Here is a 25,149-nt window from a genome sequence, read left to right as displayed (position 1 = left end):
TATAACAATACAGAGATTATGGTATGCATCTCTAGCTATTGGGGAGCTATTGGGATAGTGTTGTTATGTAAGCATTTGAAATGAAATTGGCAAGTAGTTGTCAATGACAATGTCACCCGGCAGCACTTGTAAGTTATTACATCAATACACCAGGAGAAACTCACGTCTAACATGTACTGCATTCAAACAATGGAAAATCCAGGATGGAATGTAACAATATTAGAGAAGGAAAGTTGCTACTCACCATACAGCGGAGATGCTGAGTCGCGATAGGCACAACAATAGCCAAAAGCTATAATTGTGTGAATCTTTTTGCTGTGCCTATAACGACTCAGCATCTCCACTATATGTACTGCATTCTTTCTTTTTTCATATACCTATGGCATCAGCTGTTTTATATATTTCTATAACTGATAATTGTTCAGTACTGTATTATGTTCTTTCTTGAGGTTTTCATCTGTGATTATACTTCTGGGATGTCTTTCATAAGGATTCTGTTCAAGAGAAATATGACCATTATCAATTTACATGAAATGTATTTGCAGCTGCAAATATGGACAACCATCAGCTGAACAACATAGGCACTACAATATGGTATGATGAATTATATGCTCATTTATTAACTACTGAAAATACGGTAGTGGAATCCTTATAAATATTCACCAATTTGGATGAAAGTTAACGATAAATTGCTCAAATAAAGAATTTTGTGTGACATGGCATTCTAGCTGCGCTATTTGAATAAAATAAACACAACTACTTCAAAAAGTCACACAAACAAAACTATTTTTCTGTAGTTCAAGTTGACACAGTAAACTATGTTGCTGCACAAAATGTAACAAAACAAAAAATAATTTGCTAATATTAATAGAAACTATATGCCAGGGTAATAAATTCTCTCATTGTTCTCTTATTAAAAATAAAAAGTTTCTGGCCTTACCAACTATATGCTGACATAATTGCCTCCCAATATGCTCTTTGGGTAGCCCCTCCAATGAAGGTGGTGAATTTTGTTTGAATGCTAAGATAGCACCATATCTGCCTAAGAGAATTCTTGTATCCAGTGGTGGAGCTGGGTGTGCATATCCTGCCAGTTTCACATCTGTCCCGACATGGAAACAAACAGCTCTACGAAGAGCCAAGTTTTCTCCAACAGTGCCAATCAAAAGAGCTAAGTGATCTGCTAAGGTCTTGCCATCATTTACTGGTAAAGTTTTTAGTCGCTCATTGTCCAGACACATCTAAAAGCCAAAATACAAAATGATTAATTATTTACCATTTCTGACTGAAATACAAACTACAAAAAATGTTACACACTGATGATGATAAAGTAGTCATAGCATAGGTATTGACAGTGCTTTTTGTCAACAGCAATATGAAAGGAGGATTGTAGAAATAAAAGTTTTATTGGCGACACAGTTTGGTAGAAGACCAATGGTGGTGGTACAACAATTATGATAATGATAATTTAGGGTAGTTTTCAGCATTAATACTAAAACATCCCCAAAGACTGTGATTAAAACTGAGGAACTGATTTCATAAAAGTTCATTCATCCATTCATTCCCAGGCAGGCAGTAATAATCTTATACACATAATCTACAACTGCTAATTTTACCTTTTCTTAAAATAAACTATTGAAAACGCCAATGCAGTAATTGAAGAAGCTAAACTGAAAAGTCAGAATATTGTTGGCAGGCTACTTGTATAAAAAATTACTTGTACAAAAAATGGTTGAACGAAACCACCCTGCAAAAACACTAAAATCTTCAACCTAGAAATACAGGTAGAAGGTCAGATGGAACACATGTATCATGTGGGCATGTCAGATCACATGGTTTACTGGATTCCTGTCTCTTGCAATAATCTGACACGTACTCAGATAAAATATTACTAACTGCGTTATAATTGTTCCAATTCCGAACCACAATATTACACATATGGTAACTAATTTTTACTTGCGATGATCATCTTCAAGACCTAAAACATGATGATGACAGAGGCATCTTTGCACACAACAGAGTGCGCCAAACTTATAAAGTAAGGCCACCAGAAAACAATTCATTCATAAACGACACATTATCATACCTCAGTACAACCAATTTTTCAATTACAACATACCAATACATGTAAATAGGGTACAGTAAGAAAATGATAAGGAAAAAAAGCTTCGTATTTTATATAAACAGTCATTCTGACTCTGTGCAACAGATGTTGTACACTGAGTTGTAGCAATGACTTGACATACCTACATTAAGGTGTCACAGGTGTTGCTACTGCATACCCAGTTGATGTATATGAATTGTGCAGTTACAAAACAGATTGTAAAACCATAACATTAAATTACTGCCTCCATAGCGCAGCAGTAGCATTACCACCTACCACGCACGGGGGCCCGGTTTCGATACTTGGCAGGGGACTGGGTGTTGTGTGTCATTCATCATCATTTTCATCATTCACATGCAAGTCGCATCAACTAAAAAGACTTGCAATACATCGGCCAAACCCCGATGGGGATATCCCTGCCAATAAATGCCATGTGATCATTTCATTACATTATTTAAAACAGTTAGTGAAATAAAACCAGGTTCAAGAAACAGTTTTGACACAATATGAAAATAATATTAAAGAAAGACCTATCTAGTGCCTCATAGAGGTAAATATGAAAAGTGAAGCTAATGCCACTTCTTTAGACACATGTATACACATAAAGTTAATACCTGTCATTATAAACCTGTGACATGAATAGTAGGTTAAGTCCCACATTATGGCCTCCTTACATGGGCCAACCTGGCATCATTGTATTCAGTGTGGAGGGACATGTGGTCATAACACTGCTCTCTCAGTCTTTGTTGACCTTTGACCCCCAACCAATCAGTTGAATAGGCCCTCAGTTGGCCTCACAAGGCTGAGTGCATCCCATACCACCACAAAAAAATCTCTGGCAGTAGCGGTAATTGAAACTTGGTTTCCTGCATGGAAGTCAACTGCACTGACCATTCAGCTGTAGAGACTGACTGTGACATAAATATTTTTTTTATAATTTTTGAAAACTTTTTAAATACATTTTGAGTCATAAGTATGAAAAGTGTATAATAAAGATGTCAAAGTTATACGAAAAACATTCCTAGACTTGAAACTTCCTGGCAGATTAAAACTGTGTGCCGGACCGAGACTCGAACTCGGGACCTTTGCCTTTCGTGGGCAAGTGCTCTACCATGTGAGCAAAGGTCCCGAGTTCGAGTCTCGGTCCAGCACACAGTTTTAATCTGCCAGGAAGTTTCATATCACCACACACTCTGTGCAAAGTGAAAATCTCATTCTGGAAACATCTCCCACGCTGTGGTTACGCCATGTCTCTGCAATATCTTTTCTTTCAGGAGTGCTAGTTCTGCAAGGTTCGCAGGAGAGTTTCTGTTAAGTTTGGAAGGTAAGAGACAAGATACTGGCAGAAGTAAGGCTGTGAGGGCGGGGTGTGAGTCATGCTTGGGTAGAGCACTTGCCCTCGAAAGGCAAGGGTCCCGAGTCGAGTCTCGGTCCGGCACACAATTATAATCTGCCAGGAAGTTTCAAGTCTAGGAATGTTTTTCATATAGCTTTAACATCTTTATTATACAGTGGAAACCCCCAATCAGCAATTGTGGCAATAGAATTTTCTAATATAGATTTTTCTTCTACCATTAGTACATTTTTATTTCCTACCATAATTGATTCATTTTCCTTTACGTTGATTTCACTTTAATATACCTAGTCTCTTGATGGCACCTGTATCACCTTTATTATCTCTTGACAATTTTTAATTAACTAGACCACTTATTCCAGTGTTTCTTTATCCACATCTAGGTACCATGGAGGCCTTTGGTAAGTTCTAACTATTGAAGTTCAGTTTTTAATTTAGTTACGGCTTTGCTTTGTCTATTCAAACTGACAGTTTATTCTTCAACTAAAGCAATAGCTTATTGTGTGCATTCTTCACAATTAAAACAAAACACCAATCTCAACTTAAAACTTATGCAATGTACAGAAGAAGACTTGGAACAACAGAGACGGTCCAAGACTAACTATGAATTTAAATTCATTGTTGTCCCAGTCTTAATTTCTAAACAATGATTACAAATTAAACTTTCGTTTCCCAAATATTTGGGCAAGTACATGTGGATTAATGGAAATTCTGTGATAATATTTGAATGGGTGGGTGGGTTGGGGTCAATGTAATCCATGAGGGGAAAAAGTCAGGGGTCAATGTTATCCCTTTTTAAAGAAATGTAAATTTTTAATTGTTAACATTGTTTGTACTGTTAACAAGGTAAGACAACTTCATCAAAATGTGTGAGCAACCTGATGATGATAGCATTAACGACTTCTTCTGGGCCAAAAAAGTTTTTTTTTCTTTTTCAGTTCAATTCAATTTTATAAGCACGTATGTAGGGCTCGCTAACAAAAAGTTTTTGAACTACAATATTTTTAAATTTTATTTTAAAGTGTGTGAACTCAAATCAAAAACTTTCATAATATGATAATTTTTATTTTCAAGCATATTTATATAAATGTATCTAGAAATGAAAAGAAAAGGGTGAAACTGCCCCTGGGATCAATGTTGCCCCTGGGTGTCAGAATTATCCTAGTTGACAGTACTATTTTGCACATACACAGTTGGCACTGTTAGCTAAAATTATTGCATCAAGCGTTTAAATTTGTGATTATGAAGTATAACTAAATGTGGATTTAATGACGTAAAAACATTAATGAATGTCTTTCTTTCATCCTGTTTGTTGTGTTCCATGCAATGAAATCTTCCATATTGTGTGGAATGTGGCAGAACAAATTGGCATTTCCAGAACCATCACACTCAGTGACTAACATTTTGTCTTATGTTCTCTACAAAAGTGCTACAGCATTTTTTCAGTTTCCCAATATGTTGTTAATTATTATGATGGGGTTATTTTTGTGTGATTATTGAATATTATTATCAATCTCATCATTATAATTTAGTGTGCAATAACCAGTCAGTAAGGTGACAATCAGTCCCAATTACAGTTAATTATGAATAGCAGACAAATTATTGGAAGAAATCAGGATTTAATATATGCTGCTCCTCTGGAGTATATTACAATTCTGATGCAGAAGTAGTGACAACACTTTCAAAATTTCTATCTTAGGACTGTTTATCATGACATTAATAAGGGAACTGTTTTTTATAACATAAACTTTACATACATATTAAGTAATTTTTAGCAAAGATCAGGTACTGAGTTCTATCTGTTAGAAGGGCTTGAATCCAGTCTGATACTCTGTAAGCCCATATTTTGCTTACCAAATGACAGTTCAGAACTTTTAACAGTTTGGAACTGTACCAATGTCATTTGGAACTCAGCTAACACAATATCAAACAGGTCGCCTCTGTCTGTGAGATTTCACGCACAAACAGATGAGCTAATTTTATGGAATCCATGTGGATTTTTATAAAGGAGGTTTGTATTCTGCACACTTTTATCCAACTACTTGGTTCTTGCTTCTATGGAGAGCCAGGAAGCACAAAAGAATGCAAAGAGCCACTCGATATGACCATGAGAGTCTGACTGAAGATAATATAAGAAGAACTTTCAAGATCGCACTAACAAACCATTTTGAGGCTTTGAATGATGAGGAAGGAGATACTGTGGTAGATCAGAACTGGAAGGCGATTGCAGAGAACATTAAAGAAACAGCCCAAGAAGTAATCCCAAAGTGAACTAGGGGAAAAAGAGTGTGGTTCAATGAGGAGTGTGAGGGAGCTATCAGGGAGAGACAACGGGCCAAACTACTGTGGATACAAAGCAATAGGCAAGAAGAAGAAAAATCGAAGTTTCAAGAAACACGACGGCAGACCCAAGCCACATTGAGGAAAGCAAAGAGAAAATATGTAAAAAGTATCATGGAGGAAGCTGAACAAGACTTTCATGGAAATAGGTATAAAGAACTTTATAGAAAAGTGAAAAGTTTTAAAGGAGGGGCATACCATCAACACAGATTCATAAAAGATGCCAATGGAAGAATGTTAACAGAAGATTAAAAAATTGGAAGATGGATGTAATACTTCAGAGAATTATTAAACTCTGATGAACCATCCAAACTACTTGAGTTTGATGAACCAGTAACAGTAGACCCAGAATATCCTCCACCCACCATTGAAGAGATAAGGAACCAGATTAAAAACATTAAGAATGGTAAAAGTCCAGGTGAGGACGGTATTCCTGCTGAACTTCTCAAGGCTGGAGACGAAATCCTCTGTTTCAAAATCCACAAGCTAATCGAGCAAATTTGGGTAAAACATGAATACCAGAGGAATGGAAGGTAGCTGTGATATGCCCCATATATAAAAAAAAAGACAAATCCGTATGTGACAACTACAGGGGCATAGCACTACTCAACACCTGTTATAAGATCTTCTCCAACTGCCTATTAGAATGAATAAAACCTCTAGCAACAGACATAATTGGAGAATACCAAGGAGGTTTCCAGGCAGGGCGATCAACCACGGACCAGATTTTTGTCCTAAAACAGGTCTGTGAAAAAATGTACGAATACGGACGAGAGATACATCTCCTGTTTGTAGACTCCAAGAAGGCTTACGACAGTATAAATAGACCTAGCCTGATTAGAACTATGACAGAATTTGGTATACCAAAGAAGTTGGTCAAACTGGTAGAGGTATGCCTAAATGACACAAAACTTAAGGTTAAGTTAGGCAATCAAATGACAGAAAGCTTCCAAGTTGTAACAGGATTACGCCAATGAGATGGGCTATCACCTGTCCTCTCCAACCTGGCACTTGAGAAGGTAATGCGGGATTTCAATAAAGAAAACATCAAGGGCATTCAAATTGGTAATGAACACATTACATATCTGGCCTATGCAGACGACATTGCACTATAAGCATGCACACAAGAGGATCTGAAGAGAAGTATCCAGACCTTGGAGTTATTGGCAGCTAGGATCGGTCTACAAATTAGCTCTGAAAAGACAGAGTATATGACCATAGGAAGAAAGATCCAGAACTCTCAAGTTTTAATTGTGAAAAACACCAGGTATAAACATGTGAAAGAGTTCAAATACCTTGGATCATTTTTTACAGAAGTAACATCAACTGAAGCAGAGATAAAAGCACGACCGCAGGTGGGAAACAGATACTATCACTCTCCAGACCCTATATTAAAATGTAGAAGTGTCTCTCAACAGCTAAAGCTACGGTTGTATAAGACATTAATAATGCCAGTAGTACTTTATGGTTCTCAAACCTGGAGCACTCGAAAACAAGACCTTAAGCGACTGCTAACATTTGAAAGGAAAGTCCTCAGGAAAATATTTGGACCAGTCAGGGATCAGACTACTGGAGAATGGAGAAGACGCCATAACACTGAATTAGAAGAGCTGTACAAGGAGCCTAACATCTTGGGAGTGATGAGAAGCAAAAGACTGCAAATGGGCTGGACATGTTGTTAGAATGGAGGCAACAAGATGGCCCAAAATCACAATGGACTGGATCCCGTCAGGCAGCAGACCAGTGGGAAGACCTAGAAAGAGGTGGATCCATGGAGTGAGAGAAGACCTGTTGCAGCTGGGAGTCACGGAAAACTGGAGATAGATAGCAGAAGACAGAGACGGATGGAGAGCTCTAACTGTGGTGGCGCGCGGTCCTCTGGGCCTGATCGTCGTGAATGAATGAATGAAAGACTTGGTTCTTGCTTAAGTGACCTACAATAAACTGCCACTACCAGGAGAGCAAGGTCTTTTGCATAATCTGTACTCTCACTCAGGTGCTTTATCTGGTCAATGTTGAATGACTTTAGTCTATTTTCTACCCTAAAATCCAACCACTTACATCAATACTTAGACATGTGTGCAAGGATTGAAAGGAAGAACCACACAGAATTCCAATTTATGGAATCTTCCACATTATGGAAGACCAAATTCAATATTTCTGCTCTCCCAGTGCCATATTCCATTTCTGTGCCAATAGGATCACTAAGCAGATAATTTCAATCTGTTAATAATTTATGAACCAATGGGCCCGCAGAGTCAAAGATATCTCAGAGACATTATGTAATAAAATCCAGATTGCTAGTAGTTGAATGTTTTGATTGTGATGGATCCATTTCAGCTATATTATCTTCTTCAGACTATTACATGATATTTTTTGTTTTATCATAATGTTGGTTAATCACATTTTCTGATATACAAATTTGGTACTTACATCCATATATCATCAGTGGTCACCGTCACTTTGTATTGTAATATAAATGTAGATTTAGGAGTCTTATACTACAAGCTGTTTTGTAGTTTGCTGCAGTTGTTGATCGACCTTTCTTGTATTTTTATAATTTTACATTTTATTGTTAGATTTGACAGATTGACAGTTCACCAAAGATGCTACATTGTTACAGTTTCTATGGTGTATTGAATTATCATTTCGTGCTGTACGTATGATCTTTCATACAAAATTTTATTGAATTCCTTACCAAAGATAATGGATAAACACGAACAACTACTCACAGACACATCAATTACAACTGTTATGGATACAGCCCACAATGGTAATGTCAATACACTGAACCATATAGCGTCTTCGACAACTATGATACAAATTAGAAGAATGGATGAACAAAAACAGTATCAAACCACAAACCAGCTTACAGCATAACAGTCTTCAATCTACATTATGTTGTAATACAATACAGAGTGACAGTGAACTCTAACGGTATATGGACACAAGTAAGAAATTTGTGTATCTGAAAATGTGATTAACCAACATTATGATAAAATAAAAAACTGATTCATAGCTTTCACAGATGGTCTGAAGTTGGCAAACTAGCCAAAATGGATCCATCACAATAAAGACATTAAAATACTATATCAACAATCCAAATTCTATCACATAATTTCAATCTGCTTACTGACTTTACATAGGACCAAAATTTCTTGGGATTCTTAGTCACATTTCTGAGAAAAAATTTAGTATCTAATTCTCTGTGCATGTCTCACATTGTTCTCCTTATGATCATTTTGACTTCATGCAGTATGTGTTAGTCAATTAGACTTTGACTTCACTTGAATCCATGAAGAAGTTTGTTTTCTAAATTTCTAATATGACAATAATTGTGGGTCTTTCCCATCCCTCATAACCTCACTTAGCACATTTTGGTCTACGGCATATTGCACACTTAACAGCAGAAAAAAAAAGAGGCTGAAAACTGGACCATTTGGCAACAGCAGCAGAAAAAAACAGACCACTGCATGACATCAGACTGAGGAAGTGGATCACTGATCCAAGAAATGAAAGATACTTGATGCACTCTTTGTATTCACCTACACTCCTTTCACTAAGGATGGCTTACTTGACTGGCTGGCAGAGGGTGTTCCAGATCTTGTGTCGGCTGCAACACAGATTTTGGAGCCAATTTAATTTTCAAATCCCAGTGACAGCACCAAGATACCAACATATATGAGACACAGAGGGTATAAAACTTTTAGTGCACTTACAAGGCCTCAGTATCTGCCATTCAAGCTTCACTATTCAGAAATAGTGAAAATAAAAGACCAATTTTACCTGCTTCTTTCTTTTGTTCTAAAATCTTGCTGCTTGAAATAACAACTCCCCCCCCCCCCCCCCCCCTCCTTTTTTTTAATGCTGTAAAATATTTTCCATTAGTGCAATGACTAGTTGTGGTGAAGGGGACTATTCTTAACATCAGTTTCTCATGGTGTAATGGTTGGAAATGTGGGCTGGTAACCTGAAGGTGCACAGTTCAAATCTAAATGCTTCCATTTATTTTTTATAGTTTCAAAGAGCAAATTTACTAGAAAGAAAAGGATGGCAAAATTTCATACATTGTTTACCCAAATTACTGAGTGAGAGTAACAAAACTGGCATCCTTGCATATCGGCTATGGTGTAATTCAAATAGTTTTCCTCAAGTACTTAAATTTGCAAAAGATATGGTGTCTTACGTAACAAAACATAACTGGATCACCTACTCACTAGAATATATTAACTGTAATCTATGAAGTCGGTTACAACTTTCTTGAAGTAAATTATGGCCACAAATCAAAGATTTATAGGGGAGTTTGAACGCAGACGTTTACATCTGGAGTTATGAAATAAGCACAATTAATGGGATTTTAGTTCACTGTAGTATGTTAAATACTAACCAAACATCATGGAAAAAGGATAAAAGCAGGAAAAATGGTGATTTGCTGTATCTTCCTGTCACTAGTCTAATTAAGCAAAATGCTGCATTACAATGTACTATTTTACATCTATAAATGTTATTCGTCACATGTGCCCAACTATTTCCATTCCAGTATCTAAAATGCTTCTGCAGAACCCAGTGCAATGTTGACACTGTAAGGTAGTGGTGATGTTTTGGTTTGTGGGGCGCTCAACTGCACGGTTATCAGTGCCCATACAAATTCCCAACCTATGATCAGTCCAAACTCGCTAGTTTCATGAATGATGATGGAATGATGAGGACAACACAAACACCCAGTCATCTCAAGGCAGGTGGAGATCCCTGACTCCACTGGGAATACCCACCCGCACTATAAGGTGCAGTTCCACAAAGCCTTCTATGGCAAAAAAGACTCCAATTTCTTCATAGGTTTTACAATACTGTTAAAGTTTTTGCCAAACACGGTTTGTCTCTCAGGATGTTTTATGTTGTGCTGATGCACCTGCAATTATTCACAAACAAATTAACATCAGCCTATCAGGCCCTGAAGGGAAAAACAAGAAGGTGAAGACGAGGGTGGAGATGGCAAGATGAGATGTATTATGTGGTGAATCATTATGGCAACAACAACACAGGCATGAAACATTGAAAGAAATTAGAAGAGGCTTCTGGACTGTAGCAGAACACTAGTTGCTTGTAATAAACAAAACAAATAAACAGACATCCAAATAAATACACCAATGGATATCATTAACCGTGTCTGGTTCAGCCTGGACCATTGCCCTCTGGTTAACTATAATATGCTCATGATGCTGATTTTGGATAGACATAGCTTTCTGATCTGATGTTGCCTTCTCTCTCATTGCGTTGATGATATCAAAGGTATTTAAAGCAACTTTAATCAAGCACCAGCCTGCCTTCAAAGTGAGCCTAGCTGCAGCTGCACGGGATTCAGTAAACACTTGCAGTATGCAAATAAAGTGATGTGCCATCCACGGCATATCACATATCTTGCAGTTTTTAGGTATCCTGCACCTACACAACAGTGATTGCGTGGCAGTAACATTTATGATCAAAAACTATACAAATTCATCTTAAGGGTGACTATGGGAATGGAAATTTCCTGTATACAGGAAATTGTGGATTAGATGTCATCCTGTGCGATGTGTGGAACCTTTCAAGGGTCTGATCCTGGAATTGAGCTCGGACCACAATAAATACATGCTATCCAGGACCAACCAACAACAGAATGACACACACTCATTTCTGCAGTAACTGTCTTCACTACATTATTCTTTTTCCTTTTGTTGAAAAATAAAATGTTGGGACACAATTGTACAATGATTCATATTGTCAAAACTAGCATTCGACAATTAGTCCAAACAGCCATTTACTATATTTTATAGTCATCAATATCACTCACTACATATGTAGAAAAACAGTGCTGTATGGGAATCACTGTGCCTTGGATCAAATTTGAACTGGTGACTTCTGTCTTACCGCCTGCAAAAGGAGATCGGCCAGAGAGACTTTTTCAGTTTTGCAGATATCACATCATGGACAGTCAACTGCAATGGCTCACTTGGGGAGGGGGGGGGGGGGGGCATTCTGTCAAAGACAGAGTTGTTGCCCTGACCCCTGACTGAAGAAGGCAGGTTTTAAGAGGCACTGCCTGCAGAGTTCCTGCAAGGAAAGGCAATCAAAGAGTAGTTTCAGACTGGGAGGGGCAAGACATATGTAGTAATGTAGTAATGACATGAAGTGGATTGCTATTGGTTTCATGCTGGGGGTCTGGATTTCTGTGAGAGGAACAATGGTACTTCGCAGAATTGAGGGAACTCTTGATAGTAGGCAGTATGTCCACATAATGAAGAATGTGATGCTGCCTTAATTGCAAGTGATGTACAGTGAAGGAGAGTTCACATAACATGAAGATCATTCTCCTGTGGGTAAATCCACATTTCTTTAGCAGCAGCTGTCCAACTGGACATCAATGTCATGGACTGGCTACCAAGGACTGTTGACATGAATCCAATGGAGAATGTGGGCTGAGGTAGCAGAAACACTGTCAGATAATTGAATAACTGGCCATGACATCAACTGGTTACAGTTGAAACCTTTGGAGACTGCATTCTTGATGCTTTGAAGAAGGTTGCTTCTTCTAGCAATTATGTTCAACGTCTCATAGATTCAATGCCAAAATGCAGGACTAAAATTAGAAATAATTGGGGATTTTGGACTTGATATCAGAGCACTGAAAACATTTTGTTTTCTTGATCTTTTGCTCAGTTTTCTGTCAGTGACAGCCAATGGAAGATCACTAAGCGAGGGGAAAGTATCAAACCCGATATGATAAAATATGAGATGGTTTGCCTTTAATTGCCTTGTCAATTAAAATAATTGTCTATTAAATATTTTAAAATATACATTTCTCTTTAATTTCCTCTTTCCCTACATACTTAAAAAGTAATAAATTAAGAGTGTTTTTAAGACTTTTAAAAAAAATCATCTCTGTCTTCCTTAATGCCTGCAACCTCCCAGAAAATTTATTCACCTTTCAACCCCCTCTCTCTCTCATATCACTGGCCTTTCACTACATCTTTCCAAAAATTAGAAGTTTTTATTGAAATTACGCTCTTTCTTTTCATGTCTCTTTCTACCTACCCTTTTTTTACCTTCCTCTTTTATCATTCCTCACAAAACCTTTGAAACATTTTCTTTTAAATCCTCCATTTCACTACACATTTTTGTTTTGAAAATACTACTGCCTTATCCCTTTTCCCTCCCCTAAGATAAAAGGAACTACAGTATGATATACATTATAGAAAGTTGCTTTTCAATCTTTTACTCTGCACTCCTGCCCTCATCTAAGTCCATGCCCCCCTGTCCCCTGTGTGTGTGTGTGTGTGTGGGGGGGGGGGGGGGGGGGGGGAGGAGGAGAGTGCTTATTCAATTGGGGGAGGCAGTGCTTATTCAATCAATCAATCAATCAATCAATCAATCTCTCTCTCTCTCTCTCTCTCTCTCTCTCTCTCTCTCTCTCTCTCTCTCTCACTCTCATACACACACTGCGCGAGCCATGCGGTCGCATGGGTGTCAGCATCCAAAGAGCCAGTGGACACAGTGACTAATTTCAGGTAGCTTATCCATTCCCACTGACTAATTTCAGGTAGCTTATCCATTCCCGCAAACAGCTATTTTGGGATTTATGGAGATTGAACAAGATAAGTTTCAAGTATGGAAGAACTCTAAGTTATGTCCTTGTGCCTGGGAAGGAGGTTCAGTAACAGTAGCTGACATTTGAAGGCATGTTGTGATTAAGTGTAGGGCCACGGCATATTATAGTGAGGGCTTCCAGAAGCGATGGCTGGTTAGCAGTTTTGTAGTTGAAATAAGAAACGTGGAAAGTGTAAATGCAGACACTGGTGGCACTAATTGAAAGCCACACACAGTTAGCAGTCAGAGGCATCTTAGAAGGGAAATGAACTATATTGTTTCTGTGGGGACTGACGAGCTTGATATCCTCTGACTATTGGATCTTTCTTGCTTTCAACATTGATCTTGTGAATTTTTCTTTGCTCAAATTTCGAAAAACTTTGCAAGGTTCTAGTTGGGAGTTAAGTGGAGACCCGTAGCAATGTATGTTTCTGGTTGAATGGTAAGAATTTGGAGGTTAAGGTAATGTAATCAGCTTGCTACAGAGCTGACAATAGTATATATAAGTGGCTTTTAGTCTTGTCTTGTTGATAAGGCAAGTGTGGTGACTCTTGTGTAAACTGTTTCAGTAATTTCGTTGGGGGCGTATCCGAGTCCACTAATAAATTTTTCCCGTAACGGCATAATTGGCTCGTGTAGGTAACTGCACACCTGGTTGCTCTGGGACTGCACTGATGCTGGTCACCACGACCACGAGCTGCGAAAGTAAGGAAACGTCTGTAACTTGTATTAGGTGTTTGTTCACCACTTAGGAACAAATAAGGGTACAAAAAGTAAATTGTTTAATGTGTTACAGTCTTCATATCATTTAAAATCACTGCTTTAGCATTTCTGACATCTTATGACTTTGTCACAATCTTCAATGACTATTCCAACTACAGGGTTGCTAGTCTCAATATCTATTTGTGAGTCCTGATGTGATATTTATGCAACTCACAGTTTTACAGTTAAGCTAGAGCTGAGTAAATAGTTTGAGGAGGCAAGTTGATGTTCCCAGGCCCTATCTCAAAGGCATTATTCTACCTTCACAATAGCCTCCAAGAGTTTTGACTGTTTTACGATAGGGAGAACACTATATGCATTGAAATAAAGTGACTTCATTTCAGCTGCATCTATCCACCAGAAAGTATGGCTGAAACATAGACTGATATTCATATAACCCAATATCATATTATGTCCAGGAACATAATTTATGTTCCATCCACATGCTGGGGGTTCACGTTGGGATGATAGTCTGAGACTATTGTTTATTGCTTCCATAAGTCTTAGTCTGCAAAAGAAAAAATTACGTTGGCTACCTATTTAACAAATTGTTCAATGCATAGAATATTTAGTTAAATTACATATTCTCAAATATATTTAAATTTTATTGGCTGAAGCAGAAAAATGCTGGTATTAACAAGTGTATACAGTAATTAGGAGTTTCATAAGTTTTTTACCTTCAGATCTAAAAGGCACTGAGACAAGGCAATGAGAGCACTTATGATGCAGAGGTTGCCTCAGGATGTCCTTGCCCATTTTTAACCTGGCAATTTCAAGAGCAAAAATACAGACGCAATATAGTAATCCCTCAGTCAGCTTCGAACCCACATCTAAAATAGCCATTGCTTTATACAATGCTCACATTACCTTTGTGGGTAGGAGCCAAGGCTTTGTTCAGTGCTCTGTCATTGCCACAGTGATGGCTAATATAGGTAATTTGTGATGTAACGCTTCATATTTTAATTTTTCAAGGTTGTCCGTGGTGATGTCACTTGGGAGAGTGCTTGTTTTCAAGCCTATTGGTCATTCTGGTTTTGCAACACTTGGCTTCCCAATTTCTTTCACTTAATATGGAGCTAATGAGCAATAATACCTGCAGACAAGTAACTTTGCTCATGAGCTATCTTGAAGGCTATATCAAACATATACAGTAGTCTACTGTCATTACGACTGTTTTGGGACATGTTGAGTGCTTCAAGGGTTGAGATCAAACCATGACTGCTACAATTTCACAATTTTCCACATAACATAGGAGCCTCTACGCAATAACTCCTTGATGATTCTTATACAAATATTGTGGTAGCCTAGAGATGATGTTAATATGAAACCATCAAGGGGGTTGGCTTGTGAGGCACTGCTTTGAAAATGTGCCCCACACTCAACTAGGTGATCTCTTATTGTTATTTCCATCTCTCTCCACTATAAGCCTACTGCAAATTGAACAGCTTATTAATAGATTGACCAGACATCCTGGTTTTGCTGGGAGTCTCAATTTTAATATAAACGTCCTGAGTAAATCATTTGAGAGACACAACTATCAGAGTTTTAAATTGAGAAACAAAATTCTTGCAATAAAATTTTCATTGAATTAAATATTTGTGAAAAACAAATTTCCTCAGAACCTTATAGACATACATATTTTCACAGCATATAGGCCTAATGCATTTGGCTTAACTCATCTTATGCCTAAATAAAAAGACATATGTTGAAAAGAAAAGCAGGTATTACCTACCCCTGCCTGGCTTGCCGACCTTCCACTTTACGGCCTTCAAGACAAGTAAAAACATAATCAAACCAAAGTTGGTATGCATCACTCAACCTAAACCATTTCTTGTAATGGGAGTGCAGCCATATGAAAGTTAATTTTGTGAAGAATGTGAGTGATGTGGCATGTTTTAGCAGTGGTTATTGAATATTGTTTGTCATGTAGGCACGCTGCCCCTTAACAGTCTCAAAACTTAAATTTTAATATGAAATGTATAATTTTTATCTGATTACTGATTTGTAATATTACATAGTTTTTAGGATTAACAAGTTCAAGGTTGCCATAATTTTCCCCATGTGAAATTCCATCGTTTCCAGTCAAGTTGTAGCATTTTTACCTGGGGAATTTTGAGATCTCAAGGGTAAGTTAAGATGTAAGTTGACAATCTGTCTTTGCAGGTATGGAACAAGAAATAAAAGAGCAAATAAGGAAACATCTAAAAAAAAAACTTGCTAGCTGATGGCTTTTGATGTGAACAAAAATTGTAACAAGTAACATCAACATCTTTTGTAATGAACTGTTTCTAGATGGAGAAAGGAAGCCAAATGGTATGTGTGTTTCATTAAGACCACTGGTAATATTTTTTTCAATAAAAAGAAACACATTCGATAACAAAACTACGCATTTCCTGGAGTTGCAAGATGGATTTAATATACCTTCACTGCACTCTCACAACTAAATTTTCAGCCATAGCTTTTGTCCGAAATCGAGAGCACACACACAGTCACTCAGACACAACTCATGCACACATGACCGTCACCTCCAGCTGCTGTGTGTACAGTCTCTGAGAAAAAGATCCAAACAAACCACTCCTCATGTCTACCTGCCCCCCGTTGGCAGCTGCTAGGCTGCGGCAAGGAATGGTGGCAGCTCTGACCACGAGTGGGAGTAGTACAAAGGGGAGAAGCGTTAGGAATGAGGGAGTAGGGAAGCAGTGCACATATGCATTTACACCCAGCCAGAGACAATGTATGGCACCTCAGTAAACAAGCAATTTCATCTACTGAGACAAAAATGAGATTTTCCCTTTTTTTTCTTTCCAAATTTCCCTGACATGTTCGAAATTCCCTGATTTCCGGAACCTGTGGCAATCCTGAAATTGTACCCAAGTATCTAGTAAGTGATTGAACATTGCAAAAAATACATCCAGGTATTACAGTAAAAAGTTTGTATCAGCTTTTTTATTTATAAAAAAAAGTATTTTATTTACATGTAATTTACCTACGTTTTCCTTTCCAATTCACAAAATGAAGACAAATTCTTGGTATGGGTTTTTCAGCTGGTGCATCATCACAGGTTCATCATCAATTTGAAAATATCACAATAACTGAGAAGAAAGATGAGTGTAAGTGTAGTAATGAAGTTAGGTATAAAATATAAACACAAGTGTCCCAGCTTTTTCCTCTCTGAAAACTGGTTAGTCAACTTATCCATCAGAAGATTTTCAGTTTTATGAGCAAAGTACACTAAAGTGCCAAAGAACTGGTATAGTGCATACTCAAATACAAAGATATGTAAATACACAGAATATGGCACTGCGGTCAGCAACATCTATACGAGACAACGAGTGTCTGGTGCAGTTGTTAGATCAGTTATTGCTGCTTCGATGACTGAAGAGAATCATTCAATGTGACAGAAGTGAAACACTTCCACAAATTGCTGCAGGTTTGCGCGCACTCTTGTACCCATGATGACTGCACAACAAAGAGCTTTACACCTCTCCTGGGCCCGTCAACACCAATATTCGGCTGTTGATGACTGGAAATATGTTGTCGGTCGGACAAATCTCATTGCAAATGTATTGAGCAGATGGACATGTACGGACATGGAGACAACCTCATGAATCCATGGACCCAGTATGTCAGCAGGGGACTGTTCAAGCTGGTAGAAGCTCCATAATGGAAGCATCCTGTCTGATCACCAGCATCCATTCATGTCCATAGTGCCTTCCAATGGACTTGGGCAATTCCAGCAGGGCAATGCAACACCTCACAAATCCAGAATTGCTACAGAGTGGCTCCACAAACACTTACGGATTTATGGACAGCCCTGCAGGATTCATGGTGTCAGTTCCCTCCAGCACTACTTCAGACATTAGTTGAGTCCATGCCAGGTCGTGTCGCAGTACTTCTGCGTACTGCGGGGACCCTGCACAATATTAGGCAGATGTACAGTTTCTTTGGCTCTTCAGTGTATCAGCAATAATTATTTTAGTACTCATTATGGATGGATGTTACTTTTTCGTTCTTCTGATTATTATAGACTAAATGACAGTTTTACTTTAGAATGACATATCAAAGGCTTCCTGTTTATTGCATTCCATTTTACATTCCCTTCTTTCATTTCTTTATGCCTTTGCAGTGCACTTTTTTTGGTAATGGCGTATTGTTTCTTGGCATAGTTCATTTCAATAATGTGTGGCTTTATATTACTTGTAAGTTATGAAATTTCTCTGTGGATGTTTGCATTTAGCAGTCAGTGCTCTGTTGCTGTCGTCTTCTCATTTCCATTCATCTGGTTTTGGTTGAAGTGCCAATAACAGTTTTCTCATCAACTGATCCACCACTACTGCTCCTGAGGTATGGGCTCTATAGAAGTGTCCAATGACTATGTTTGATCTACATTTAACACTTGTCTTACATGCAGTCACCATAGACAGTCCAAAAAAGTGAATCACATCTGGTGAATGAATGTTTCAGTTTGCAGTATCCTTAAGAGAGAAATACAATAATAATTGTGGCAGTCATTGATTTATGATTTCAGCTTGCAGTTGGTGCATCTGAGTGTTGTTAGTACACACTACCTACTTCCTAAGTCTAATTACAGAAATGAGAGTAAAAGTCACTGGCTTGTACTTTTGACATTTTGCCCCTAGGTCAACTCGGGGAAAAATCTTAGAGATGCAAGTTACCCTCTTAACTTCCAAGCCTGCTCATCGAAACCATCAGAGCTATGCAAACATATTATTTCTGGTGCTAGTATAACAATCAACATTGCATAATGTGATTCACAACACCGTGATGGTCAGTTTACTTCCTGGAATAGTATAAAGTTAAGTTGCTAAATTCACTTGATATTTCCTCATCATTCCCTTTAAATAATTTGAGCGACTTTCACATAAAATGTGATAGTGGGTTATCTAATTTATGGAATTGAGTCCATGAAGTTCATTCAGTGGACAAAATACAACTAATCTCATATTTTAAGTCGTCACAGATTCAAATTATCTATATTATCAATCACTGTAGCAATGACAAAGCAGCAGCTCTCTAACACAGAGATAATGTGATCGTCGTCTGAAGTGATGGCTGTATTAGCTCATTGGCAGACTACTACGCTGCATCTGTGTTTTCCCTCTTCTTTAACCATCTGACAGGACTTAAAAGACACATCCACTTTATAGAGCCACAATATAGCATGGAGCTGATTCATGTACTGGTATCCTGTCAGGACACCTGTATACTTCTGCTGTAGCACAGGAAACTCTGTGATGGTTCAGTAGAAAACAGGAAACAATGACAGCCTGTCATATCACTGAATTGTTCATTTCATCGCAAGAGTTTATAGGCCCTGCTGACATGAAAGGACATTATTATGAGTACTTTGATGTTTAAAATTTGGTTTCATGTTGTTTTAGTTCATGTAAACTGATACTTATTACTGATGCAGTAAATAAAGAGCCCGACCAGATAGGGTGAATATCTCCTGATGGGATTCAGACATTCCACTTGTGTTTTGTTCAGAAACTGAAACAGAGTCCACCAGAAACATGTATACATTCTTTGTCAGGCTCTATCAAGATATCGATATAATCGTTATTTGAGTTACAAGAGTATTGTACAGTCTTTGGCTCAACAGATGTTAGTACTTTCATCTCCATATTGAGAAAACAAGGTGGCTGGTGCACGCTTGACATTCGAGCACTGAAAATGTATTGTGAAGTGGCTTTTCAATTTTGATAATGCTGTTGAAATGTAACGTCAGTGGAGGCAGGAGTTTGAAACAGAACCGCCAACCCGCCTAAAAATTAAACATGAATCGTATGGAATGATTTGTGACCTTCATAAAGGAAGATCAGGAAGGCAGCATACAGCTACAATTACTGCTTAGTTGACTCTCGTGTTGGAGACATTTGTTAATTCTCCACTGAAGTCTGCTACACAACATGCACGTGAAGTGGGGGTTAGCAGTACAAGTGTACAAAGAATTCTGAAAGCTGCAAAGTGGAAAGTTTACATTCCATAATTACTACACACAATTAATGATGATGATCCTGATCGCCAAATGCAATTTTGCAAATGGTATTACCAAATGGTAACTGATGACGAACAATTTGCGACATAGGTAGTGTGGAGAGACGAGGCACAATTTAAACTTAAGGGAACCATGAATCGGCATAACAGTGTGTACTGGGCACTGGAAAATCTGCCTATTTATGTGGATAAAGCGATTGCTTTATCAGGAGTTCATGTGTGGTGTGGACTATCGTCTAGAGGCTAAGTAGGACCCTTTTCCTTTGGTGCTACTGTCACTGGAGAATTGTACCTGGAAATGTTACACACATCAATTTTTCCAGGCATACGGAGCTGATGAAGAGGTCTTCTATCAACAGGACGGGGCACCACCACACTACCACCTATCAATATTAGTTTTCCTGGATGACAATTTTCCAGAGCATTGGATTGGACAAGAGGGACCATTGAGTTCCCTCCATGGTCACCAGATCTATTTGTAGGAAACTGTGAAAGATAACGTCTGTTGACATAAACCATGCACGCTGGAGGAACTTCGCCAGGAGGTTACAGTGACATGCGCAGAGATCTCCATTGTAACATTGACCGACATAGTTGCGGCGACCGCTCATCATTTTGTTACATGTATAGCCACCAATGGTGCACATTTTGAACATTTAAAGTAACCATGTGCTAAACTAAAGGTTGTACAACATGTGTGATCAATTATTAAATGTAAAATAAACACATAAGTAAAATTTTTTGTTCCTTAAAGTGTGTATATATTTTTGGCGGACTTTGTATCTGAACTATCGTGCTTTAATTGCACTGATAATACTCTACCCAAATGTTAAATCCTTTGATGCAGTTTTTAATAGTTTGGGCAGGAAAGGTATTAAACTGTCTGAATGAAAATTGGCAAGGAAATCTGAAGAAAACCTCTGCATCATGAGCCTTGCCTTAACATTGTTCTAGTACCTTCTAGATCTGAAGATGAAAATTTATGAAATTCCTGAATTAAACACTTTGATTACATATAGAATGACACTGAATAATTTTTTTTTTAAATAGGGGGAAACTTTATTTTGTTTGTAACAGACTGAGACCTTGTTATGGAAGCGAAAAACTACAGTTTCAGATAATCAATGCAGCTTGAAATGTTTCAGCTAAACCTTTTGATGGAAAGCTCCAGCTAAGATGCTTAACAGTAGATAACGAAATTGTCTGAGTTCAACCCATAAGGCATTTGGCATGTCTTAAATCAGTCAAAATTCTTTGAAGCTATTGTAGCGGATGAATAATGCTCTGAGATATGTCCCAGGAACATCAACAGGGCTCCTCAGATTATTGCTCATCAGTCCTAGCTTAATTGAAAAATTGTGGGTCGCATAAATATCAAATAAGGAATGACATTTCGAGACTGGCAACTCCACAGTTGCAACTGCTATGAAAGAACTTGACAAAGTCATTAAGATGTTGAAAAATGCTAAACCAATCACTATAGATGACATGAGAGTGGAACAGATTAAACATTCAGGCACATCTTGTGGTCACAGTGACAAGCGTCAATGCAGTCCCGGTGTGATGAGAAGTGCAATCACATTACATGAGGCAGTTATGTCATTATGGCACGAATTTATCTGTCGGCCCGTATCAGCTCCCAACACTTGACTATTATTGAAATAATATAGACAAAAGTCACAAGATGATTGTAAGACAAGGCTAAAAATGTTACCACCTATATACTGTTATCAACTCTGTAGCAACCTGTAAGCATATTACTAACTTCCAAATTCCTACCACTGAAACACACATTGCCAAGTCTCCACTTAACTCCCGATTAGAACATTACAATGCCATCACAAACCTGAGCAAAGAAAAATTATCAAGACTGATATTCAAAGCAAGAAAGATCTAACAGTTGTAGGAAATCAAGCACATTAATTCTCACAGAAACAATAAACTTCAGTCTCCTTTTAAGAAGCCTCTAATCACTAGTTGTTTTCACAATGTGCTGCCTTTCATTAACAATGCCAGCTTCTCCTACATCTCCACTTTCCACTTATCTATTCTGAACTACAAAAGATGCTGACCAGCCATTATTACTGGGAGCTACCCCCATAATGTGTCACACATCTGCACTGAACTAAGCTCGAGGCCTATAAATGCAAAATAAAAAGGTTGTAAAGCATGAACAGCAGACCTTACAGAAAAGTAGGTTTCTTTTATCTTAGGGAAAATGAGTATTGCAAGAACATTTCCAGAAAGAATAATGGGTCAGGAAAGACAGGATTTAAAAGGAAAATGTTTCATAAGATCTGGGAGGAATGATGGAGGGGGAAAGGGGAGAGGAAGACTGAGACATTAAAAGAAAAAAAAATGTAATTTCAACAAAGCAGGTTTGATTTATTATTTTTGGCTAGATGGAGTAAAAGGCCAAAGAGATGAGTGTTAGAGAGCAATAAGGGGAGATGGGAGGGGATATGAAAGGCAAATAAATATTTTTTAGAGAATGTGGGGGGTAGCAACAGAGGTGAAGAGAGACGTGATTTGTAATAACCAAAAATAGACTTAAAAAAGTTACTCTTAATTTATTACTTTTTTAAAAGTATGTAGCAGAGTGCAAATGAAACAAATGTATTATCAAAAATATATTTATAAGAAACTTATTTTAACTGAAAAGATAAAGGAGAACCAAATCTTTTTTTTTTATCATCTTAGGTTCAATACTTTTCAATCACCAAACGATCTTCCACTGACAGAAAAATGAGCAGAACAAGTAAAGAAAACAAAATGTCTCCAGAGCTCTTAATATCTTGTCAAGAATCCCCCATTATTTCAACCAGTCCATGACACTGAAGTGCATGTTGGATAGCTCCTGATGAATGAATGAGGACTTGCATACAGGAGAATGATCTTTCTGCTACATGACCTCTCCTTTACTGTATAGGATTCACACTGAATTCAACATCATGTTCTTCACTATGTGAGGTTACTGTCTGCTATCAGTAATTCCCTGAAATATGTGAAGCACTCCACCTCTGCTCACAAAAATTCAAACTCAGCAGAGAACCAATAGCCATCCACTTCTCATCATCACTATGTATTCTTTACAATGCCTTGTCCCTCACGGGCATGCAAACTACTTCTGGACTGTCACTGCTCATGGTTTCCATCCTCTCATCAGTGAGGATTATGTTTTTACCACACTGTGTTGAAATAGAGCTCCACAAATACGTCCTGGTATATAAGAGCGAATGGCTGTTTGGTCTAATTGTCAAGCGCCAATTTTGAGTACATGAACTATTGTAAAGTGTGTGTACAATGTTATATTCTTAAACAAAAGGAATGAGAATCATGTGTAGTGGAAACAGTTACAGCAGATATATGCAGTTTCTGTCAGGCTGTTGTTGGTTTGTCCTGAATACTATGCATTATTGGGCCCAGAGTTCAAGTCTAGGCATAGACCCTTGACATTCCACAGTTCTGACCACTGCACTGGGTGGCAGTTAATCCAGAGTTCCCAATACGCAGGTACCTTCCATTCCCATAGTTCTCCTCGAGGTGAACTTGTATAGCCTTTGATAATAAATGTTACTACCATTTAATCACTGCCATGTAGATGCAGGATATCTAAAAACTCAAAATAAGCAAGATACTTGACATGTGGTTGGAAAGTCATTTTATCTGCATACGTAGGTGTTTGCTGAATCCTGTGGAGCTGCAGCTTGGTGTGTGACCAACAGAAATTGCTTTATACACCTTCAACATCATCAACACGATGAGAGACGAAACATCAGACCAATATGCTGTTTTAAGCTCTTTTGACATCACCTCAGTTCAATTATCCATCCACAATCAGCACTACAAGAATATTACAGTTAGCAAGACGTCAACAATTTGAGCTGAAGCCAGGGCATGAAAAATGGCATCCATTGGAGTATTTATTTGTCTGTTTATTTGTTGTGTTTATTACTAACAATCAGTGTTCCGTTATTGTTCAAAGGCCTCTGCCGATATCTTCCAATGCTCTCCTCTTGCAGCCTTATCCCTCATCTTCCCCTTCTCATTTTTCCTTTCATGGCCCATTAGTCTGTTGTTAATATGTTTGTAAATAATAACAGGTGCAGCCACATGATATATAGTGCCAAAGAATTCATGTACAAGACATAAACCATATATGACAAGAACGTTCATAATATTATAAACCCTGAGAAGAAATAGGAGTCTTTTTAGCCACAGAGGGGTTTGTGTAACTGCATCTTATAATGTCAACATTGCACTGGATTCTGCACAAGCGTTTTAGTTATGGTAATAGAAAGTAGTTGGGCACATGTGATGAATGACATTTACATATGTAAAATAGTGCAGCGTAAAGCAACATTGTGCTTTGTTAGACTAGTATCAGGAAGATATAGCAAATCACCATATTTTCTGTTTTCATCCTTTTATCATGATGTTTGGCTAGCATTTAATGAACTACAATGAACTAAAATCCCATTAACTGCACTTACCTCATTACTCAAGATGTGAACATCTGAGTTCAAACTATTCTATAAATCTTTGACTTGTGGCCAAAATTTACTTCGAGAAGATTGTAACGGACTTCATATATTACAGTTCTGGTGATTAGATGAACCAGTAATGTTGTGCTACATAAGATGCTACACCTTTTGCAAATTTAGCTACTTGAGGAACAATATTTGAATTACAGCATAGCCAATATGCAGGAAGACCAGTCACTTGGTTACTCTCACTAAGTTTCATAATACAGGGCAACAATGTATGAAATTTTTGCCATCATTTTCTTTCTAGTGAATTTCTCCACTGAAATTATAAAAAATAAAGGGAAGTGTTTAGATTTGAATACTGCACCTTCAAGTTACAAAACCACACTTCTAACCATTACACCACGAGAAACAGACATAACAATAGCCACCTGCAACACAAGCCCTGATGCTAGAAAGTA

General features: G+C 37.8%; 1 protein-coding gene across 1 annotated transcript in view; it reads right to left on the bottom strand.

Moving 5' to 3' along the window:
* The window catches only part of LOC126272739 (elongation factor Ts, mitochondrial), a 70,564-nt gene that overhangs the window by 4,675 nt on the left and 40,740 nt on the right, over window positions 1-25,149 (bottom strand). Inside the window, exon 3 of the mRNA XM_049975797.1 lies at window positions 941-1,241. Within this exon, the coding sequence (XP_049831754.1) occupies window positions 941-1,241 (301 nt within the window). The remainder of the gene's footprint in view (window positions 1-940; window positions 1,242-25,149) is intronic.

This window comes from Schistocerca gregaria, chromosome 5, assembly GCF_023897955.1.
Source record: "Schistocerca gregaria isolate iqSchGreg1 chromosome 5, iqSchGreg1.2, whole genome shotgun sequence".
In the NCBI taxonomy this organism is placed as follows: domain Eukaryota; kingdom Metazoa; phylum Arthropoda; class Insecta; order Orthoptera; family Acrididae; genus Schistocerca; species Schistocerca gregaria.
Note: the sequence above shows the minus strand (reverse complement) of the source record. Positions and strands in the feature narration are given on the sequence as shown.